The 18,935-nt window shown below is 38.2% G+C and overlaps 2 protein-coding genes across 2 annotated transcripts; both read right to left on the reverse strand.

The window, feature by feature from the left end:
- Positions 1–1,218: 1,218 nt before the first annotated feature.
- Positions 1,219–2,148, reverse strand: LOC114031641 (olfactory receptor 13A1-like). The gene has a single exon (XM_027846775.1). The coding sequence runs from the start codon at positions 2,146–2,148 to the stop codon at positions 1,219–1,221; it is 930 nt and encodes a 309-aa protein (XP_027702576.1).
- A 14,439-nt stretch (positions 2,149–16,587) lies between these two features.
- On the reverse strand, positions 16,588–17,517 carry LOC114031636 (olfactory receptor 13A1-like). Its single transcript, XM_027846767.1, has one exon. It carries the CDS (start codon positions 17,515–17,517, stop codon positions 16,588–16,590), a length of 930 nt encoding a protein of 309 aa, XP_027702568.1.
- Positions 17,518–18,935: the final 1,418 nt, after the last annotated feature.

The raw sequence follows: 18,935 nt of genomic DNA on the forward strand, positions 1-18,935 counted from the left end.
CTTTGTGCAACTCTGCTTCATTTAAATCCAATTCACACACAAGTCAAGCTATCACCCATGATATCAGCAGTCCTCTTCAAAAATGAAGGACAAACAACAATGACAGCTTCATCAGCAGCTCTGTAGTACTACTTAACGATGGCCAACAACAAATTTCCTTTTGCTGACCTCTCTCTTACATTTAACTAGTCATAAGGACCACCTCATTCTCCACAAGTAACCATAATATCCTCTATAACATTGTGTCATCACAACTGCCATTCTTTCTCCTACTCCTTTCCTCTCCTCAGGTCCTTCATCTCCTGCTTTTTTCTATTATATTTTTCTTCTCAAGTCCTTTTTCTCTAATCTTTCTTTAGTGAATCCAGAGTTTCATTGATATGGGTATTCTTTTTATCCACTGTGTGGATCACAGCCCACCTGTACTTTCCCATCCTTTGTGATTTCTATTCATATTCTTCCTTATATCTGACACAGAAAGTAAGTCAATCCTACTTGATTAAGGCCTTCCTTGAGGTCACTTTTTAGAATTTTCCTGCCTTTGGCATACTTTGATATCTCCTGTTCTCACCACATGGCTGGCCCATCTCCTTTAATAACCTTATATCCCAATGTTATCATAGAATCATAACATCTCAGAATAAGAAGAATATTCAGAGGCCATCAAGACCAGCCTAAAGCAAGAAGCCCCTCTATGATCCTATCTAGACATTGGGAACTCATTATATCCTTAGAAAACTTAGAAAACTGCTTTGAGACATCTGTAATCTATTGCCCTGGCATTCTCTATGCACTGCAGGATTTCAGTGTGTCTTTGGAAGGCATCTAAGTATCTATTGTTGTTTAGATATTTTCAGTCATGTCCAACTCTTCATGACCCATTTTGGGGTTTTCTTGGCAAAGATATTGGAGCGGTTTGACATTTTCTTCTCTGGGTCATTTTAAAGATAAGGAAACTGAGGCAAACAGGGCTAAGTGATTCGCTCAGGGTCACATAGCTTGTAAGTGTCTGAGGCCAGATTTGAAGACCTGGCACTCTATCCACTATGCCACCTAGTTATTCCATCCAAGTATAACATCCTAAATATAGGGGAAAGATAATTCTATGAATTAAATTAAAGAAATTTAAAAATTTATATTATCCCTTACATTCAGATACTCAAAATGTCACTACAGGAATAACATTCTAAGTAATTTATCTGTGCCAATTCCAATTATTTAATGAATGAATGGAAACATTTTCTTGAGGGCAGTTTTAAAATCCTTATTCCTCAGAGTATATATAAGAGGGTTTAAGGTGGGGCCAACTGTGGTGTACAAGAGAGCCACCACTTTACCATTATCCATTGAAGAGCCAGAGCCTGGAAAAATGTAAGTACATACAATTGTGGTATAATACATGCTGACAACCAGGAGGTGAGAGGAACAGGTAGAGAAGGCTTTCTTCTTCCCCTCTGTGGTGCGGATCTTCAGGATGCTGGAGATGATAAAGCCATAGGACACCATAGTGAGCACAAAATTGATCACCCCAAAGTACATATCTGCAACGACGATCATGATGTTATTCACATATGTGGAGCTGCAGGAAAGCAGCAGCAAAGAGGGGATTTCACACAGAAAGTGTTTAATTTCATTAGGACCACAAAAGGTTAATCGTAGCATTAGACCAGTATGTAATAATGAGCTGAGAGCACCAATGGCCCACACGCTGCTCACTAAAAACATACAAACCATCCTACTCATCATAGTACTGTAATGTAGGGGATGGCAGATGGCCACATATCTGTCATAAGCCATGGCTGTGAAAAGTAGAAGCTCAGTCCCCAAAAGACAGGTGAGAAAATACAACTGGGTCATGCAGCCATCATAGGAGATGGATTTCTTCTCCACAATAAAGTTTTCTAGCAATTTGGGCAGAACTGTGGTTGTGCAGCCAATATCTAAAATGGCCAAGTTGGCAAGGAAAAAATACATGGCTGTATGGAGACCTGAGTCTAGACTGATGGCCATGACAATGAGAATATTGCCCGTGAGGGCCGTGATATAAAGAAAAAGGAAGGTGCTAAACAAGAATATCCGGAGTTGAGGTGTCTCTGAGAAACCTTTTAGAACAAACTCTGTCACCAGGGTTTGATTAGTCAATGCCATTCAAGACAATGTCTCTTGTATCACTTGGAGGAAGTTTTACACAGCATAGTCCCCTTCATGGAATTTGTAGACAAATCAGTTGAGTCTTAGCAGAGGAAAAATGCACAGATTACATTAAAGTTCAAAATATATTTCAACCATACATAAAATGTTTGTTATGAGAGGATCCTAAATTGTAAATGCCCCCAGCAATTAGCCCAGCATCTGGTACAGTAGATACTTAATAAATGTTTATCGATTGACCAAGAATCACATAATAAAAATAACAACAGTGGCATCAGTTGAAAATGAGATGATAGAAAATTCAGTCCATTCACCAGTTCCCTTCATCCACATCATCCCTTCCCAATAATAGTCATTTCTTTTTTTCCATCCTCTTTACCTTCTTCTATTTTATAGTGCACATTTTTTTCATTAATTTTGGCTTTGCCTCTTTTTCCTATATGAAGGCAGGGATTGTGCCTTCTTCCCCTAATATATGCCTTATATCCATTGTGAAAGTATATTTAAAGCTCCCTTTTTAGTAAATCTAAAATTGTGAAGATATAATATTTTCTATGTTCTAAAAGCTCTTTCTAGACTTTCCTCCAATCCCAGGAAAGATGAATGATAGATTAAGGACAAAAACTGAGGGTTGAACAAAGAAGACCTCTTGTCTTCTTTTAGTTCTTGCCCTCCCTATCCTTTGAAGGGACTGGCCTATGACCCACCCAGGAGAGGTGCCCTCTATTCCATTCAAAGGAAAATTCTTTATTATCCAGACTATAGTCTCAATATTGATCTCTGAGAAGGAGTTGCTTTGAATCCTTGAAGTGAATGTTGCAGGGAGGAATTGGATGATAACTTTCATTACTTAACTATTTGGAAGGTTATCCCAAAACCGTATTTACACATATTGTGGTTTTCTTTCTTCAAGATTCCTATAAGTGTTACCTCAAACTGTCTTGGGATAGAGGCATGTAGGAAGGCATAGGGGAACTAAACCAGTTTGGACATCTTTCTCTTTAAGCTACAAGTGGCTTAAATATAGAATAACATTAAATTAATTAAAAATTGTTACTGGTAGATTTAGGTCTAAATTGTAGAGTACAGTATGAATATTTTTTCTTTGGCACTAAAACGTTAAGGATGTGTGGGAAAGTTGATAAATTTCTGTTCTTAGAGTCAGGAATCCTTCAGTTCTAATCCTTCCTCTGACAATTATAAACCGAGTAACTATAGGCAAAACCACAGATTCATAAGGCAATTTTCTTGGACTTTTCTACTAGGAATAGGTTATGCTAAAATAATCCCACAGCCTTTTCATATTTACATACATATTTGTCACACATGTCTCTTAATCTCAGTATTCCCTTTTATAAAATGCAAGTGATACTACTAGTATCCCTACTTCTCAAGGTCCTTGTGAGGGTAACTGCTTATAAACCCTAAACTACTCTGTAAATGTCAATTATTGTTATTTAACGTTCATTTGAATTTTTACCTTTACTTTTAATATCATCTATATTTTCCAATTCCTTTAAACAACATAAAGAACTAGCTTATAATCATACAAGGAAACTCACCATATGTGACCTTTAAATCATAAGTAAGACATACCTTCTATTCCTAGTTATTACCAATGTCAGTTCATGTGGTCAAAGTATGATTCTCCAACTACACTGGAAAATTGGTCACTAGATTTGGCAAAAACATTTTATCCCATTCAAGAGGGAGTAATTTTTCCCCACTCACCAAAGGCAAAACCTTAGCCCTTGACTGTCAGACAGACCACATGGAGAATTCCAGGATTTCCCTCTTCACACAGAGTTGTTGCAACAAAAGCTCTAAACCAGAAAATGTGAAATAAATGTTTTATCATTATTAATATTTCAATTTAAATAGACATAAATATTTGTAACAAATAATCATAAACAAGTCAGATTTGGTTTTCCTGGTTACTCAAAATACCTAACAGCAATAATCTCTCTTCTTTTATCAGTAATTATTAATCAATGATAGTTAGCTAACGATCATTATTTCTCCAGTCACGGAAAATATAAAGGGGTTATTTGGGAATCTTTATGAATCCTACGCTCACATTCAGGTCTCACCTCCCTTGTAACAAAGGAGATCATTTAACCAGGTTACCAGCATCATTTTTTCACTAGCCTTCCCAAGGAGGCAAGGTTGATGACTGCTCACATCAAAAGACTACTCCCCTTTTGATGCTATATTCCAAATCTAAGGAAAAGCCACATTGCTATTAGTAGTTCAGGGTAACCATAGCAATTCCTGAACCAAAATGGCACTTCTCAGAATCTTCTTTCTTTGCTGAAGAAAAATGCATTTAACACAAAAACAATATGGGATATGAGATCCCTGTAAGGTTCCACCTCAAATATGCCAATGTGAGTGTGCCCACTCTGAAGCCTAAGGCATCCAGACCTAGAGAATCCTCAGCACATTCATATTGACCCCTCTGCTCTGGGACCAGGAATTGCTACCCCAGTGACCTAAATTCAAGTGTTTTGAAGAAAAAATTATTTTGTTTAAGACTTAGATATTATTATCGAAGAAGCCGACACTTCCCAGGAGAGCACTGAGAAGCTGCTGGGAGACCACAGAAAGAAGCAGAGAGCTCTAGTGCATAATTGAAGTGGGAGATTCTTACCTCTGGAACCTCCTTGGCCCTTGTTTGCTAGAGTACTCTGCCAAATCACTTCTCCGAGCCTCCTTGTGCTCCTCTGTAGAAGAGGCTGAATGTAACCTCCTGACTACTTTATGGGCTCTTCACCACCATTGAGTCAAGATGTGCTGATTGATATGAACAGATAGAAGAATGAGCCCATCTAGATACTGTATGTGAAGTCAACAGACTTCATTCACACAACTCTAAAACGCTTCTGAAAAGCAGCACCATGATCTCATGCTAAGGTCTGATGCAAAGATGAATAAACTTCAGTTACTGACCCCATGGAACTTTCAATAGTAGTAGAGAGATGTACAAAGTGATTACGTTCAATTTTTTTTTTAATCTACAACAAAATACTGCTTGGAAGAGAAACAAATTGATATGAGTTCCATGGAGAGATAGATTATACCTGAGTGGACTAGAGAAGACTTCATGGAAAAGGAATCATGTGATCTAGCCTTTAAAATGGAGGACATAGTATAAACAAAGGCCCCGCAGTGGGAAAATTATGGATATGTTTTGAAAGAGAAAGTCTAGTTTATCCACAGAATAGTTTGAGCAGGGCATCAGAACTAGAACAAGGTATATGTAACATCCTTCCAATAAATATTCTTTACATGACATCTTCACGTAGGAAAATGAGTTTATTATCAGCATGGCTTAAGCTCCCCCCCAGGAGTAGGGATAGGTCTCCACTTAGATAATCACTATCTCCCTAGTCCCCCTTGTGCCTCATCTTTGTGAGAGGACCCTCTGGGGCAGTTGCTCCATAACAGCCCAGATAACTAGACACTGCTATCCCAGCAGGGGCAATCATAAAACATAGGAGCTAGAAAAGATGCTAGATGCCATCTCATCTAATTCCTTCATTTTACATATGAGAAGACTGAAGGCATTGTCTTACCTAGGATCACATACCTTAGTATGTGTATACACAGTGACAGACAGTGAAAGGAGAATGGTTAGATAGGAGTTTTCCATCAGTTTATGGCAATCACCAGATAAATATCTACCTGACAAGAAACATAAGGATCCTGCACAATGATTTTTCCTTAGTCACTACCTCCACTATCCACGAAAAAACACCATATATTTACCCAAAGAATATCAGAGTTGGAAGGAATCTTAGAGGTCATCTACCCCCAACTGATGTGTTTTAGAAAGGAGGAAACTGAAGCTAACAAAGGTCAAGTGACTTTCTCAAAGACATTTAGAGAGTTAGTGCCAGACTTAAGACTAAAACCCAGATCTCCTAAATTTCAGTCCACATCTAATTCTATATCTTTTACCAACATTTATTTTTAAGCAGTAAATTCCATGAAGTCCGATATCCATGAAGATTGATGCTCAACTACTCTTATAAAAATGCTTTCAAGTGCACAAATTTCTCTTACAGTATCCTAGATGCCAACATTGGGCTCTCCTCTTGGGAAAGTTGGTGGAAAGACATTAGTGCAGCCATTCTGGATGACATCTAAGCATATAATGATAAATAGAATTCTTACCACCTTCACAGTAGTCTTCAAAGAAGTAAACAATGAGCCAGTTTTTAAGAAGAAAGACAGCAAGGCTCTGAAGGAGTTGGATTGAGAGTTTTCTCATGGGATTCTGTCAGGCCTGGTTCCACAGGAAGTAAATGAAGGAGTAATTAGATGGTAGTATTTGTACCATCACTACTACAGGGACAGGGAAGTTACTTCCAGGGCAGAGCTCTTGGGGAAAATTCACATAGGCATTCATCAAACTTAAGATGAGTATCTTGAGAATCATAAAGTCTAACTGTCTCATATTATAGAGGAAGAAAAACATTCAGGAAAGTGAAGTAATTGGTCCAAAGTCATAAAATAAATTAGTAGCAGAACTGACTTCAAAGCCCAGTCTTCTGATATTAATCCTAGTCTTTTTATTGTTGCATCTTCATTGGATCATAGATTGAGAACTGGAAGAAAACTTAGAGCCTATGTAGTCCAATTGCGTCCTTCTATCAGATATAGAAAGAGAACATGAAAAATGTAGACAGGAGCAGAGAGAGGGAGGGAACATTCAACCTAGGAAAGAAAAATTCCAGAAACCTCTTTAAGCCTTTTAGAAGTCCCAGAGTACATGCAAGTAATTGATGTGCTGTTTACAAATCTTGCTTCTCCATTACTTCAGTGGCACATACCACAGCCCACACTCAGATTTCATAAATGGTCATGGTGGGTTGTTGTAGCTTAATGATTCATCAGATGAGCCAACTTATATCTCTCTTCCTTTTCTCAGCAACTACCAGAAAAAAAAAAACTTTCTTTACTCTTTGCATCTACTTTCTCTCCTCTCACTCATTCCTCAACCCTTTGCTAACATCATTCAACTGAAACTTCTCTCTTCAAAATCACTAATGATCACTTAATTGCCAATCTGATGGCCTTTTCTCTGTCTTCCTGGCCTCTCCAATTCTTTGGACACCAGTGACCACTCTCTCCTACTATTCTCTTTTCTCTTTCTCCTACTTTCTAAATGCTTCTTCATTGTCTACTTTTCTGGACTGTCATCCTTACGATCCTCAGACTGTGAATGTGCCCAAAGTGTCTGTCTTAGATTTCTCGAACCCTTGTCTCTCCTCTTACCATCCTTAGCAGCTCTTTAACTATCATGTCTATGTAGATGATTCCCCAATCTGTGTATCAGACCCTGCCCTCTCTCCTTCCCAGCAGTCACTCTCTTGAGTTGAGCTATGGTCCCACATCACTGACTACCTATTAGACATGTTAATATAGATGTTCCAGAAACATCTAAAATTCAGCATGTCTGAAACAAAACATTGTTTCTTCCCCCACCTAACCAATCCCTCCACACTATTATTCTTCCAGGCTTCCAAGATCAAAGTCTCAGTATTATCTTCTACCCCTCACTCTTTCTCAACTCACATTACCTCCACAAAATCTTTCACACCATGCCTTTCTTTCCTCCAGAGCCTCATCACTCATTACCTGAACTATTCCAATGCCTTCCTAAATAGTGTCCCTGTCTCAATTTTCTCTCCATTCCAACTGATCTCCACAGAGCTGCTATAGTGATCTTTCCAAAGCACACAGGACGGACAACATCAGTGTCCTGCTCAACAACCTACAATGGCTCCCTATTGCTGCTAAGATAAAATATAATTCCTCTGTTTTGTTTTTAAGGCCTTTCAAAACTTGGCCCCAATCTACCTTTCTGGCCTCATCATCTATTATTCTCTTTCCTGCATTTACCCGCGAGCCAAACTAGCTTTCTCTCTTTTCCTCAAACATGACATGACTATCTATGCCTTTGCACTGGGCATCACAAATGTCTGGAATGCACTCCATCTTCAACTCTGCCTCATAGAATGCTTCAGTTCCATCAAAATACACCTCCAACACCACCTTTAATACAAATCACTTCCTCTTCCCTCCAGCTGCTATGCCTTCCCTCACTAACTACCTGATATTTGTAATATTGTAAAAATATTTTGCAAACATTAAAGCACTACATAAACACTATTATATATGTATGCATGTGTATGTATAAGAATATATGTGTGTATATGTATGTGTGCATATATGTATATGTGTACACACACACACACACACACACATACACTATTGTCTTGCACTAACAAGTTCCTTGATGGCAGGCATTATTTTTGTCTTCATACCCCCAGCACCTAGGACAATGGCTAGCACATAGTAGGTGTCTAATATACATTTGTTGATTGACTAAAAATTCAAGAGTGATCTACTTGACCTTTATTCTAGACAAAAATCTAGTACATGTTATTATATGTATGATTTATGAGCAATTGTAAATGGAAGCAGTGATCACAATGAGATAGAGCAAATCATGGCAAACTGATCTCATTTCCCTTTTGGACAGATTACTTAAACCAGTAGATCTCTTTCTAATTGCATTGAATTGATTTACCTTTGGGAGAACTAAACTACATCAGAATGTTTATCTTTGTTCTGCTTCTGGGAGCCAAGATGGTGGAGTAAGAAGTAAGTCGCTCTCACCATCCCTCATTAACCCCTGAAAGCCCAGAAAATATTTCCCCAGGAAAAAACCTGAAATAGCTGAACCAGTAGAAAGATGGGGTGCAGCAGTCCAGTAGCCCAGGTAGCTTGAGGGATTAACAGGAAAGGCCTCTTTTGCCCTGGGTGAGGGGGAGCAGTACAGAATGGGAGGCACCCCAGCAAGCTAGAGGAAAGTCCCACCTCAGCAAACCAGGGGGAAATCCTGAACCACAGATGGTGGAGCAGGCAAACACTAACACCAGGACCCCTGAGTGCCTCAGTACAGGAAGGGGAACCAGTGGAAACTGGCTCAGAAAACCACAACATGCCTCATCATTCTATGGAAGCCAAGTCTCCCACTGCCTCAGCAAAACTCTGGGAAGGCTATGGGGGAAAGCCCCAGGTGAAGAAACATCCCAAAGCATCAAAACATCTATCTGAAAGGAGCCAAAGAAAGTAAAATGAGGGAAAGGAAAGGCCCAGGTGAGCAGGCAACCTCCAGGCGCCAGACTACCCAATCCTACCCCTAGAGTTCCAGTGTTGCTGACTCCAGCCCAAAGCCAGGTAAGCTACCAGAACCCTATGGCCTCCAACCTGCCAGCATTGGAGGCCCCAGCACACAAAGACAGTGACCAGGGACAAAGCTCCCAACACAAGAAGCTTGGCTCAGTGCGCCCTGCTCCCCAGAAGGAAAGCTCAGTCTTTCTAAAGGCCAGGAAATTTCTGGGAACAGTAAAGATTGAGGCAGAAATTCTGAAGAGGACAACATTGTCAACAAACCCACATTTTGAACTTCAAAAGGGAATATGAACTGGTCTGAAGCCCAAAAAGCCATCTTAAAATAGCTCAAGAAGGACTTAAAAAGTCAAATAAGAGAGGTAGAAGAAAAATTGGGAAAAGAAATGAGAGGTATGTAAGAGAGAGTCAATACCTTGGAAAAGGAAGGACAAAAATTAACTGAAGAAAACAACTCCTTAAAAAGCAGAATTGGCCAAACAGAAAAGGAGACACAAAAACTCACAGAGGAAAAGAGTTCCTTAAAAAATAAAATGGGCCGAATGGAAAAGGAGGTACAAAATCTAATAGAAGAAAACAATTTGTTAAAAATTAGAATTGGGTAAATGGAAGCTAATGACTCTATGAGAGAACAAGAATCAGTCAAACAGAAACAAAAGAATGAAAAAATAGATGAAAATGTAAAATACTTCATTGGTAAAACAACTGACCTGGAAAATAGATCCAGAAGAGACAATTTTAAAAATATTTTTCTACCTGAAAATCGTTACAAAAAAAAAAAGCCTGCACAGCATCTTTCAGGAAATCATCAGGGAAGACTGCCCTGAGGTCCTAGAACCAGAGGATACAACAGTCATACAAAGAATCCACTGATCATGTCCTGAAAGAGATCCCAAATTGAAAACACCAAGGAATATAGTAGCCAAATTCCAAAATATTTATCCTCACAATAAATGAAACTTAAAAAAAAGGAAATTACTACCAAAGGGAAGGATGGCTCATAAGTTTTCCATGGAGAGGCAAACAAAATACATCAAACTTAGTTTTATTGTATCAAAAACAAGTCAATGTGAAATATTTCATGTTGTCAATGTGAAATGTCATAAAGTCAACATGAAGTAGTATTTCATATGACACTTGGATATCTTATACAATATTTGTGAGTGTAAACTAAAATATTCCTACATAGGTAACTGCAAATTATGAGCCATCATGTCCTGAGGAAAGAGATTGAAAAGTTCTTCTCGAACACACCAACATATTTGGTCATCAATAAGTTCAATATGAAGGTAGGCACAAGGGAAATGAACATAACATATGTTAGAAAATATGATTCAGTTTTGTGAAATGAAAGACCCCAAAACTTTATAAACTACTCAAAAGCATCTTACCTGTATTTTGTTAATAATTTCTTATAGAAGACAGACGGAAGGCACTGGACCACGTGATCACTAAACAATATCACAAAGAAAATAAAACTGCCTGTGACTTTAAAAAAACAGGAAATGACTGATTTCTAATGTTAGAGTCCTATCTCAAAATGAATCTAGGACATTTTATGAGGTGAGTAAAAGAGTATTGTTGATAGAGACTTCCCGGGATGAATGAACAGGGACTTTACCAACCAACACTGGCTTTTAAAAAAGATATGTAAAGAAAAAGGAAAGAAGGTGAGAGAAGACACTTAGAGGCATAGGCCTGACAGAATAATAGCAAGAGCTCAGAATGAGCCGAAGTTTCAAGAAAAGCAAAGGAAATGAAAAAAGAGGGGTTCTGTTTGTTAGTTATATTAGGGGAAAGAAGAGATTGGCTAAGGGACATGTCTATGGGTTAGAGTGGATAGGATACTGTAACCAATAGTGAATAAAGGTAGAGCTACTGAGCTCATATTTTACATTGGTTTTCTTTAACATGGAAGATGATATTTGGACTGGAAAGGACTGAGTGGGAAGAAAGACTATTAATAGGGACTTGAATCACAAGGTACATAAGGATATAATAGAAGAACACTTAAGTGTCCTAATGAAGTCAGGTCACCTGGTCTAGATAAACTTCATCTTTAGGTGTTGAAAAAAACCCTCTCATATAACTGGTTTCTGAGGGACTGTCAGCCATCTCTGAAAGATTATGGATAATGAGTTAGGCATCATAGAACTGGAGTAGGGCAGAGATTGTGTAGACTCATAGAGTTATAATACATTTTTGCACTCTCCCTGTTCAGTTTTCTTAGCATGTGGAAATGTCGTGTATTTTTCCAATCTTCTTGTCTTTTGATTTTATCCAAAAATATCTGCATTCTGAATCTGCTGATCTCTTTGTCAAAAAATATACTGTTGCAAAGATATTTTCTTCTGTTTTCTAAATTCTTGACATGGTTGTTTAGCTTACCAGTTTCTTTTTTGAGAGCTCTAATTTCAATTCAGATTTCCATCCTTACTTCTGACTTAATTCTTGCTGGACTTTCTTTTACCTGATCCACTGTCATTTCTGGGAAGTGGATTTAGTGCATAATTTTCCCCTTTGTTGTGGAATTTCAAATTTTTTCCTTTCCACAAGAATACTTCTTCATTATTTTGGTTTCTTTTCTTGATTGCTTATTTATCTCTCACAATTTTATCAGTTCTTTTGTTGATTTTCCTGTGCATCCCTTCCTGTGATCAACCCTGTTAGTAAAAAACATGTTCCTTTCTGTTTTAGTTTAGAACAAAATAGGTTAATCCCTATTGATATCCTCCTTCAGCCCTTCAGTTTTGGACTGGATGTTTACTTCAAGCACTGTGTGGTATTCAAGGCACAGGTTGGAAATTTGGATTGAGGGAGGGAGTGGGCTCAGTACCAGATCAGAGGTATTAGCAGGTAACTCTGACACATGGAGTCTGGGTATGGGTAGGACTGTATTGGATGTACAGGCCTTCCCCTGATGGGGAAGGTCTTAGCCAGGGAGTAACACAAGACTTCACACTGCATGTAGTTAGACCTGGGGCTGCAGGGGTATACTAAATAGTTTCCCCTGGCTCAGAGACCCTAGCTAAAGAGGATATGTGACATGGGATTACACTTGGGATCTAGAAAGTATGTATTTTCACACTTGGATCTCTGATATAGGGACAGCCTTTGTGTTAAAATTGAGACCTAGCATTATATAGTATCCCAGGCTTGGAGTCTTTGGAATAAGCTTAGGGAATAGAAATAGGCAATCCAATAGTTCATACTTTTAATGGCGTTTGGTAGTATTTGCCTTGAGAGGGACCTCTTTCTTATTCTTCTTAAAATAGTTACCATTTACATGATTTAATGTACTTTTTTCCTCTTTTGATGTGGAAAGGGAGAGAGAAGCCTAAAAGAAATCACTGGTTATGCCATCATAACTGGAAATCACCCTCTATATGTCTGTGGGCATAAATGGGCCTTGAGGTCAAGGCTGAATCATAGAAGCTCAGAGTTGGAGGAGACCTCAAAGGTCAAATCCTGCCATATCTAAAGCACAAGTCTTCTTCACAACATCAGTACACAAACCACCATAAAATCTGTGATTAAAGACCTCTTGTCAGTGGTAGGAAACTCAGTACCTCTCCTCAGTCATAATAAATTACCATTCATTATGCCATCATTTGGGCATAATATTTGACATGGCTCACAACCATAATTCATCAGACGATAGACTGTGGAGCTACCCATTTTGATTCATTTGAATTGGCAATTAGGGGACAACAGTTATATTTGACTACAATTCTGTCTTTTGGCTATTCCTCCCAAATATTTTAAATCATTTTCCTGTAATGTATGTATATGCAATAACAAACTTTATTATCATAGAAAAATAACAATTTGTTGCTCTCCAGATGTGTAAATGGAGTTATGCAAATGTATGAAAACATTTGCTCTCCAGAACAGCACTGATCCATCTCCTACATATTTCTATTTTATAGGGGATTTTGTATACACTTTGGAATCCAATTAAACTTATTTCCTACTAAACAAAGGCATTGGAGTTTGGGAAGGATTGTGGTGTCCTTGTGAGGAGAAGAAAAGTAACTCCTTTACTGAAGGTCATTAAAATAGATCCAATTTTCACAAGAGATAAATTTTTAATTGACTATATGAAATTGAAAGCCTTTATACCAAGAATATTAGTGTAATGAAAAGAAGGGAAATTGGAAAAAAATATTTTATCATTTGTCTCTGATGAGTCAGATATCCAAGTTTTATAGGTAATTGACAGAAACACATGAGGCCAAAAGCCATTCCCCAATAGTTCTCAAAAGAAGACCCACACATTATTAACAGCTAAATGAAAGAAATGCTCCAACACTTACAATAACAGAACTGCAAAGGACCAGGTGCATCAATCGAAACAAAAATGTGTTTGGTCCTTCCAGGTATTCTCAAATTCCAGTCCTTCTAGTAGTAAAAACAAACCTGAGATTTCACCTCCCATTCATGGGAGGAGAAGCATGTTGGAAGAGCAGCACACACTAATGCTGATGGAATTTTAATTGACCCAATCATTCTGGAAAGTAATTTAGAATAATGTTGAGAAAAAGAATAAAATATCCATATGCTTTGATTTGGAGGTCCCGCTGCTAGATATAAAACCAAAAAAAATCAATTATTTTTATAAAGGTTTCATATGTCCCGCTCCCCCCTTAAAATAAACACCCATGTTTACAGCAGCACTTTCTATAATACCAAAAAAAAAACCGGAAGCAAGGTAGATGGCCACCTATTAAGCAATTGTTAAACAAGTTGTGGTACACAAATGAATTATCCTGTTTTAAGAGACAATAAATACGAGGAATACCGAAAAGCATGGGAAGACATATGAACCATTGTGATATAAGGAAAGCATATTCAGGGAAACAACATATATACCCAATGACTACAACAAGTAAGAATAACAGCACATGATTGCAGCTGAATATTGTGAAGTAATGACCAAAGGCCATTGATGAGAAGAAAGTCCCATATACACCAAAATATTACTGCCTACAGAAACAGAAAGAAATATTAATACAAAAAAAAAGACATAGAAAGAGCAAAATCACCTGGAGGCAGAGTGAAATGAGCCACACCAAGAAAACAATATATGCAATATAAATGAAACAATGAACATGGAATGACCACACCAAAAAAAAGTTAGTATAAAATGACAAACAATAAACATAGTTCAAAAGAAGAGATATGAGAAGTCAACCAAGTCCCAACCATTTGCAGAGGTGGGAGGTCATAAGTGTGGTTTGTACATATTTTCAGATATTTTTGATGATCAGTTATTTTAATTTTCTCATCTTTTTTTTTCTTTTTTGTTTTTAAAAATATCATTTGTTATATGAGATGGCTGTCTGGGAGAGGAAGGGGTAGGCATACTGGAGGAAATTTTGGTAACGTAAAATAGAAACATCAATTAAAATATTTTGAAGAGAAAATTTACTGACCAATCCTGAACCTGAACAAAAGATATAGAAAAGCATTCCATCCCCAACTTTGCAAAGATGGAGCTGGGTTAGAAATGTGAAACCATATATGTCAGAGTTTTTCAAAATGCTGGTAGGGTGTTTTTTCTTTCTTTCTTATTCTTTCTTATAAAAGATTACACTTTGGGAGGTGGAAAAAAAAGGGATACATTAGAAAATGTAGATAATGAAAAACAAAAAGTCATTATAAAATACATTTTCAAAGAATGACTCTTTGAGTATGGTAAAGAAAAGATGGATTTGGAAAGAAAGTTTATGAAATCAGAGGCTATTCCCTCCAACTCATCCCTGAGGCCAGAACCCACTATGCAACATCTCTCACAAATGGTCATCAAGCTTATACTCAAAGACCCCCAGAGATCAGGAGTTCATTACCTTTCAAGGCAACACATTTAACTTCTAGACAGCCATAATATATTTTCCTATGATTTCCTAGAGGTAGCTAGTGAATGAAGTGTCATTTGCAGGCATTTGGCTAAATATTCAAGTATTATACCTCTTATTAGTCAACAAACATTTACTAAGCACCTACTATGTTCCAGTCATTGTATTAAGCACTAAGGATACCAAAAAAAAAAAAGGCAAATGACAGTTGCTGCCCTCAAAGAGTTCACAATTTAATGGGGGCAGGGTAGAAAACAAGCAAATAAATATGAATAAATAAGCTATGTATAGGATAAATGGAAAAATGTTTTTCAGTCATGTCAGTTGTGTCCAACTCTCTGTGACCCCATTTAGGGTTTTCTTGGCTAAGATACCGGAATGATATGCCGTTCTCTTCTTCAGCTCATTTTACAGATGAGGTCATCAAGGCAAACAAGGTTAAGTGACTTGCCCAGAGTCACACAGCTAGTGTCTAAGGCCATATTTGAACTGAGAAAAATGAGTCTTCCTGACTCCAGGCTTGGCACTTTATCTACTACCTTCACCTAGCTGCCTGCAGGATAAATCAAAATAATTGATAGAAGAAAGGCATTAGAATTAAGAGGGGTTGGGAAGACATCCTGGAGAAGGTGGAATTTTAGTTGAGACTTGAAAGAACCCAGAGAAATCAGGAGGTAGAGAAGAGGGAAGAGCACATTCCAGTAATGGGTGTCAGCCAAAGAGATTGAGTGCTTATTCATGGAACAGCAAGGAGCCAATGTCACTGGAACAAAGAATATTTGATGAGGAGTTAAGGTATAAGGGACAGCCAGATGTATAAGCTGATAGAATCCTGGTCCTGGAGTAAGGAAGACCTGAATTCAAACCCAGCCTCAAGTACTCACTAGCTGTGTGACCCTGGGCAAATTGCTTAACCTCTGTTTGCCTAGAAAGCAGTTAGGTGGCTCAGTAGATAAAATGTTGGACCTGCAGTCAGGAAGATTTGAGTTCTAATCCAACGTCAGACAAGTGTCATTAGCGTGTGACCCTGGGCAAATCCTTTTCCCTCTGTTTGCTTTAATCCACTGGAAAAGAAAATGGCAAACCTCTCCAGTATCTTTTCCAAGAAAACCCCATGGGCAGTATGGTCCATCGATTCATGAAGCATGGGACACAACTGAACAATTATACAATAACAAGTTATAAGGAGCCTAGAAAGGTAGGGAAGAGAAGGGACTAGGTTATGAAGGGCTTCAATGACAAAGGATTTACAAGAAAAAGCATTATGTAAATCTGAATAAAGACATTCTCAAAAAAATTTTCTCTCATATCTAGATTTCATAGTATTATCTAGAAATAATATCCCAAGGAAGCCATCTTGGTTGATTCTAATTATTTACCAAATAGACAAAAACAATTTTTTGAGGGCTGCTTTAAAATCCTTATTCCTCAGTGTATAGATAAGAGGGTTTAAGGTGGGACTGACTGTGGTGTACAAAAGAGCCACCACTTTGCCATTATCCATTGAAGAACTGGAGCCTGGGAGCATGTAAGTGTATGTGATTGTGGTATAATAGATGGTGACCACGATGAGGTGGGAGGAACAGGTAGAGAAGGCTTTCTTCTTCCCCTCCATGGTGTGAATCTTCAGGATATTGGAGATGATGAAGCCATAGGACACCTGAGTGAGCACAAAACTGACAACTCCAAAGTACACATCTGCAATGACTATCACGATGTTGTTTACATATGTGGAGCTGCAAGAGAGCAGTAGCAAAGTCGGGACTTCACACAGGAAATGATTAATTTGATTGGGACCACAGAAGGTTAATCGTACCATCAGGCCAGTTTGTAGTGATGAGCTGAGGGTGCCAGTGGCCCATACGCTGCCCACTAAGAGCAGGCAAACCATCCTGTTCATCATGGTACTATAACGTAAGGGGTGGCAGATGGCCACATACCTATCGTAAGCCATGGCTGCGAAGAGCAGAAGCTCAGTCCCCAAAAAACAAGAGAAGAAATATAATTGAGTCATGCAGCCGTTGTATGAAATGGATTTCTTCTCCACAACAAGGTTCTCCAGCAATTTGGGCAGAACTGTGGATGTGCAGCCTATGTCAATGATGGCCAAGTTGGCAAGGAAAAAATACATGGCTGTATGGAGATTTGAGTCTAGACAGATGGCCATGACAATGAGCGCATTGCCAGTGAGGGCCATGATGTAAAGAAAGAGGAAAGAGATAAATAGGAATAGCTGGAGTTGAGGTGTCTCTGAAAATCCCTGTAGAACAAACTCTGTAACGAGGGTTTGATTACTCAGTTCCATTTGACCCAGAGATTCCTTTTGAATCAGCCAGAGGAAGTCTGACACAGTGGAGGCTCCCTCATAGAGTACTGGATAATTCAGCTGAGCTTTAGCAGAGACACGAGGCAGAGGTTTGAATGAAAGCTGAAAAATATTTTAATTTTAGATATATAGAATGGTTATCATGTTCAAATTAGAAATTGTAATTGTCAGAAATTCAGCTCATAAATCACCTAATAAAAATACTGGCAGTGATATATGGAAGGCCATATATCAGGAGGTTCAGTCGCTTCACTAGCACTGTCCACACTCACTTTTCTTCCCCAAATTCTTTTCTTTGTCTTCCCACTTTTCTTCTGTCCCATTGCTTTAGTTTAATTTGTTTGCTTCTGTTGTTTTATATTTTATTCCTCAGAAGGCAGCTAGGTAGTGCACTAGATAGAGCACTGAGCCTGAAGTCAGTAAGATTTGAGTTCAAATCCAGACTTATACACTTTCTAGCTTTGCAACTCTGGGCAAATCATGTAACCTCTGTCTGCCTCACTTTCCCCGACTGTAAAATGGGGCATCTCCCAGGGTTAGTTTTGAGGATCAATGAGATACTATTTGTAAAGCGCTTTATAAATCTTAAAGTACTATAGAAGAGTTATGATGATGATGATGATGATGATGATGATGCTGTTTAAGGGAAGGGACTGTGTCTTCACTATCTTGGTGGTTCCCTTTCTATTATGGTATAGTGGAAAGTAGGCTGTAGAATCCAAAGTCTGGAGTCTGAGTTTAAGCTCTGACTCATACTAGCTAAGTGGCCTTGGGCAAGGATTTTTTGCCTCTCTGAGCTTTGGTTTCCCATCAGCAAAACAAAGATCATGATAATTGTAATATGTGCCTCATATGATTATCTGGAACAAAGTGTTTTATATACCTTAAAATACTATATAAATCCAGGTCACTGTTGCTAAAGATTTGATATAAACTTCTTTTGGTTTTTGCTCAGAAGACATTCTGCTATTCTGTAAGCTACCAAAGAAAAACCCCCACAAAAAAAAACAAGACAACTATTGTCCTTCTCCTTCCACTTCCAATGCCCCCCCAAAAGAAAATGGAAGTTAGGGAAAAATTGTATTGCCTTTCAAGGTTTAAGATAACCATAGCAACCCTAAGTCAAAATTGTATTTTAAGTTCTTTCCATTTTACCAAGGAATGATGAACTAAATTCAAAAAAGGCATGGAATTTGAGATGTCTGTAAGTTCAGTTCAGTCATTTCTGACTCATTGTGAACTCTGGGGTTTTCCTAGCAAAGATACTGGAGGGGTTTGCCATTTCCTTTTCTAGCTCATTTTGCAGATGAGGAAACTGAGGCAAACAGGGTTAAGTAACTTGCCCAGGATCACACAGCTAGTAAGTGTCTGAGGCCAGCTTTGAAATTATGAAGACA

The sequence above is a fragment of the Vombatus ursinus genome, unplaced genomic scaffold (assembly GCF_900497805.2).
Source record: "Vombatus ursinus unplaced genomic scaffold, bare-nosed wombat genome assembly UNPS02015199.1, whole genome shotgun sequence".
NCBI classification, from domain to species: Eukaryota; Metazoa; Chordata; class Mammalia; order Diprotodontia; family Vombatidae; genus Vombatus; species Vombatus ursinus.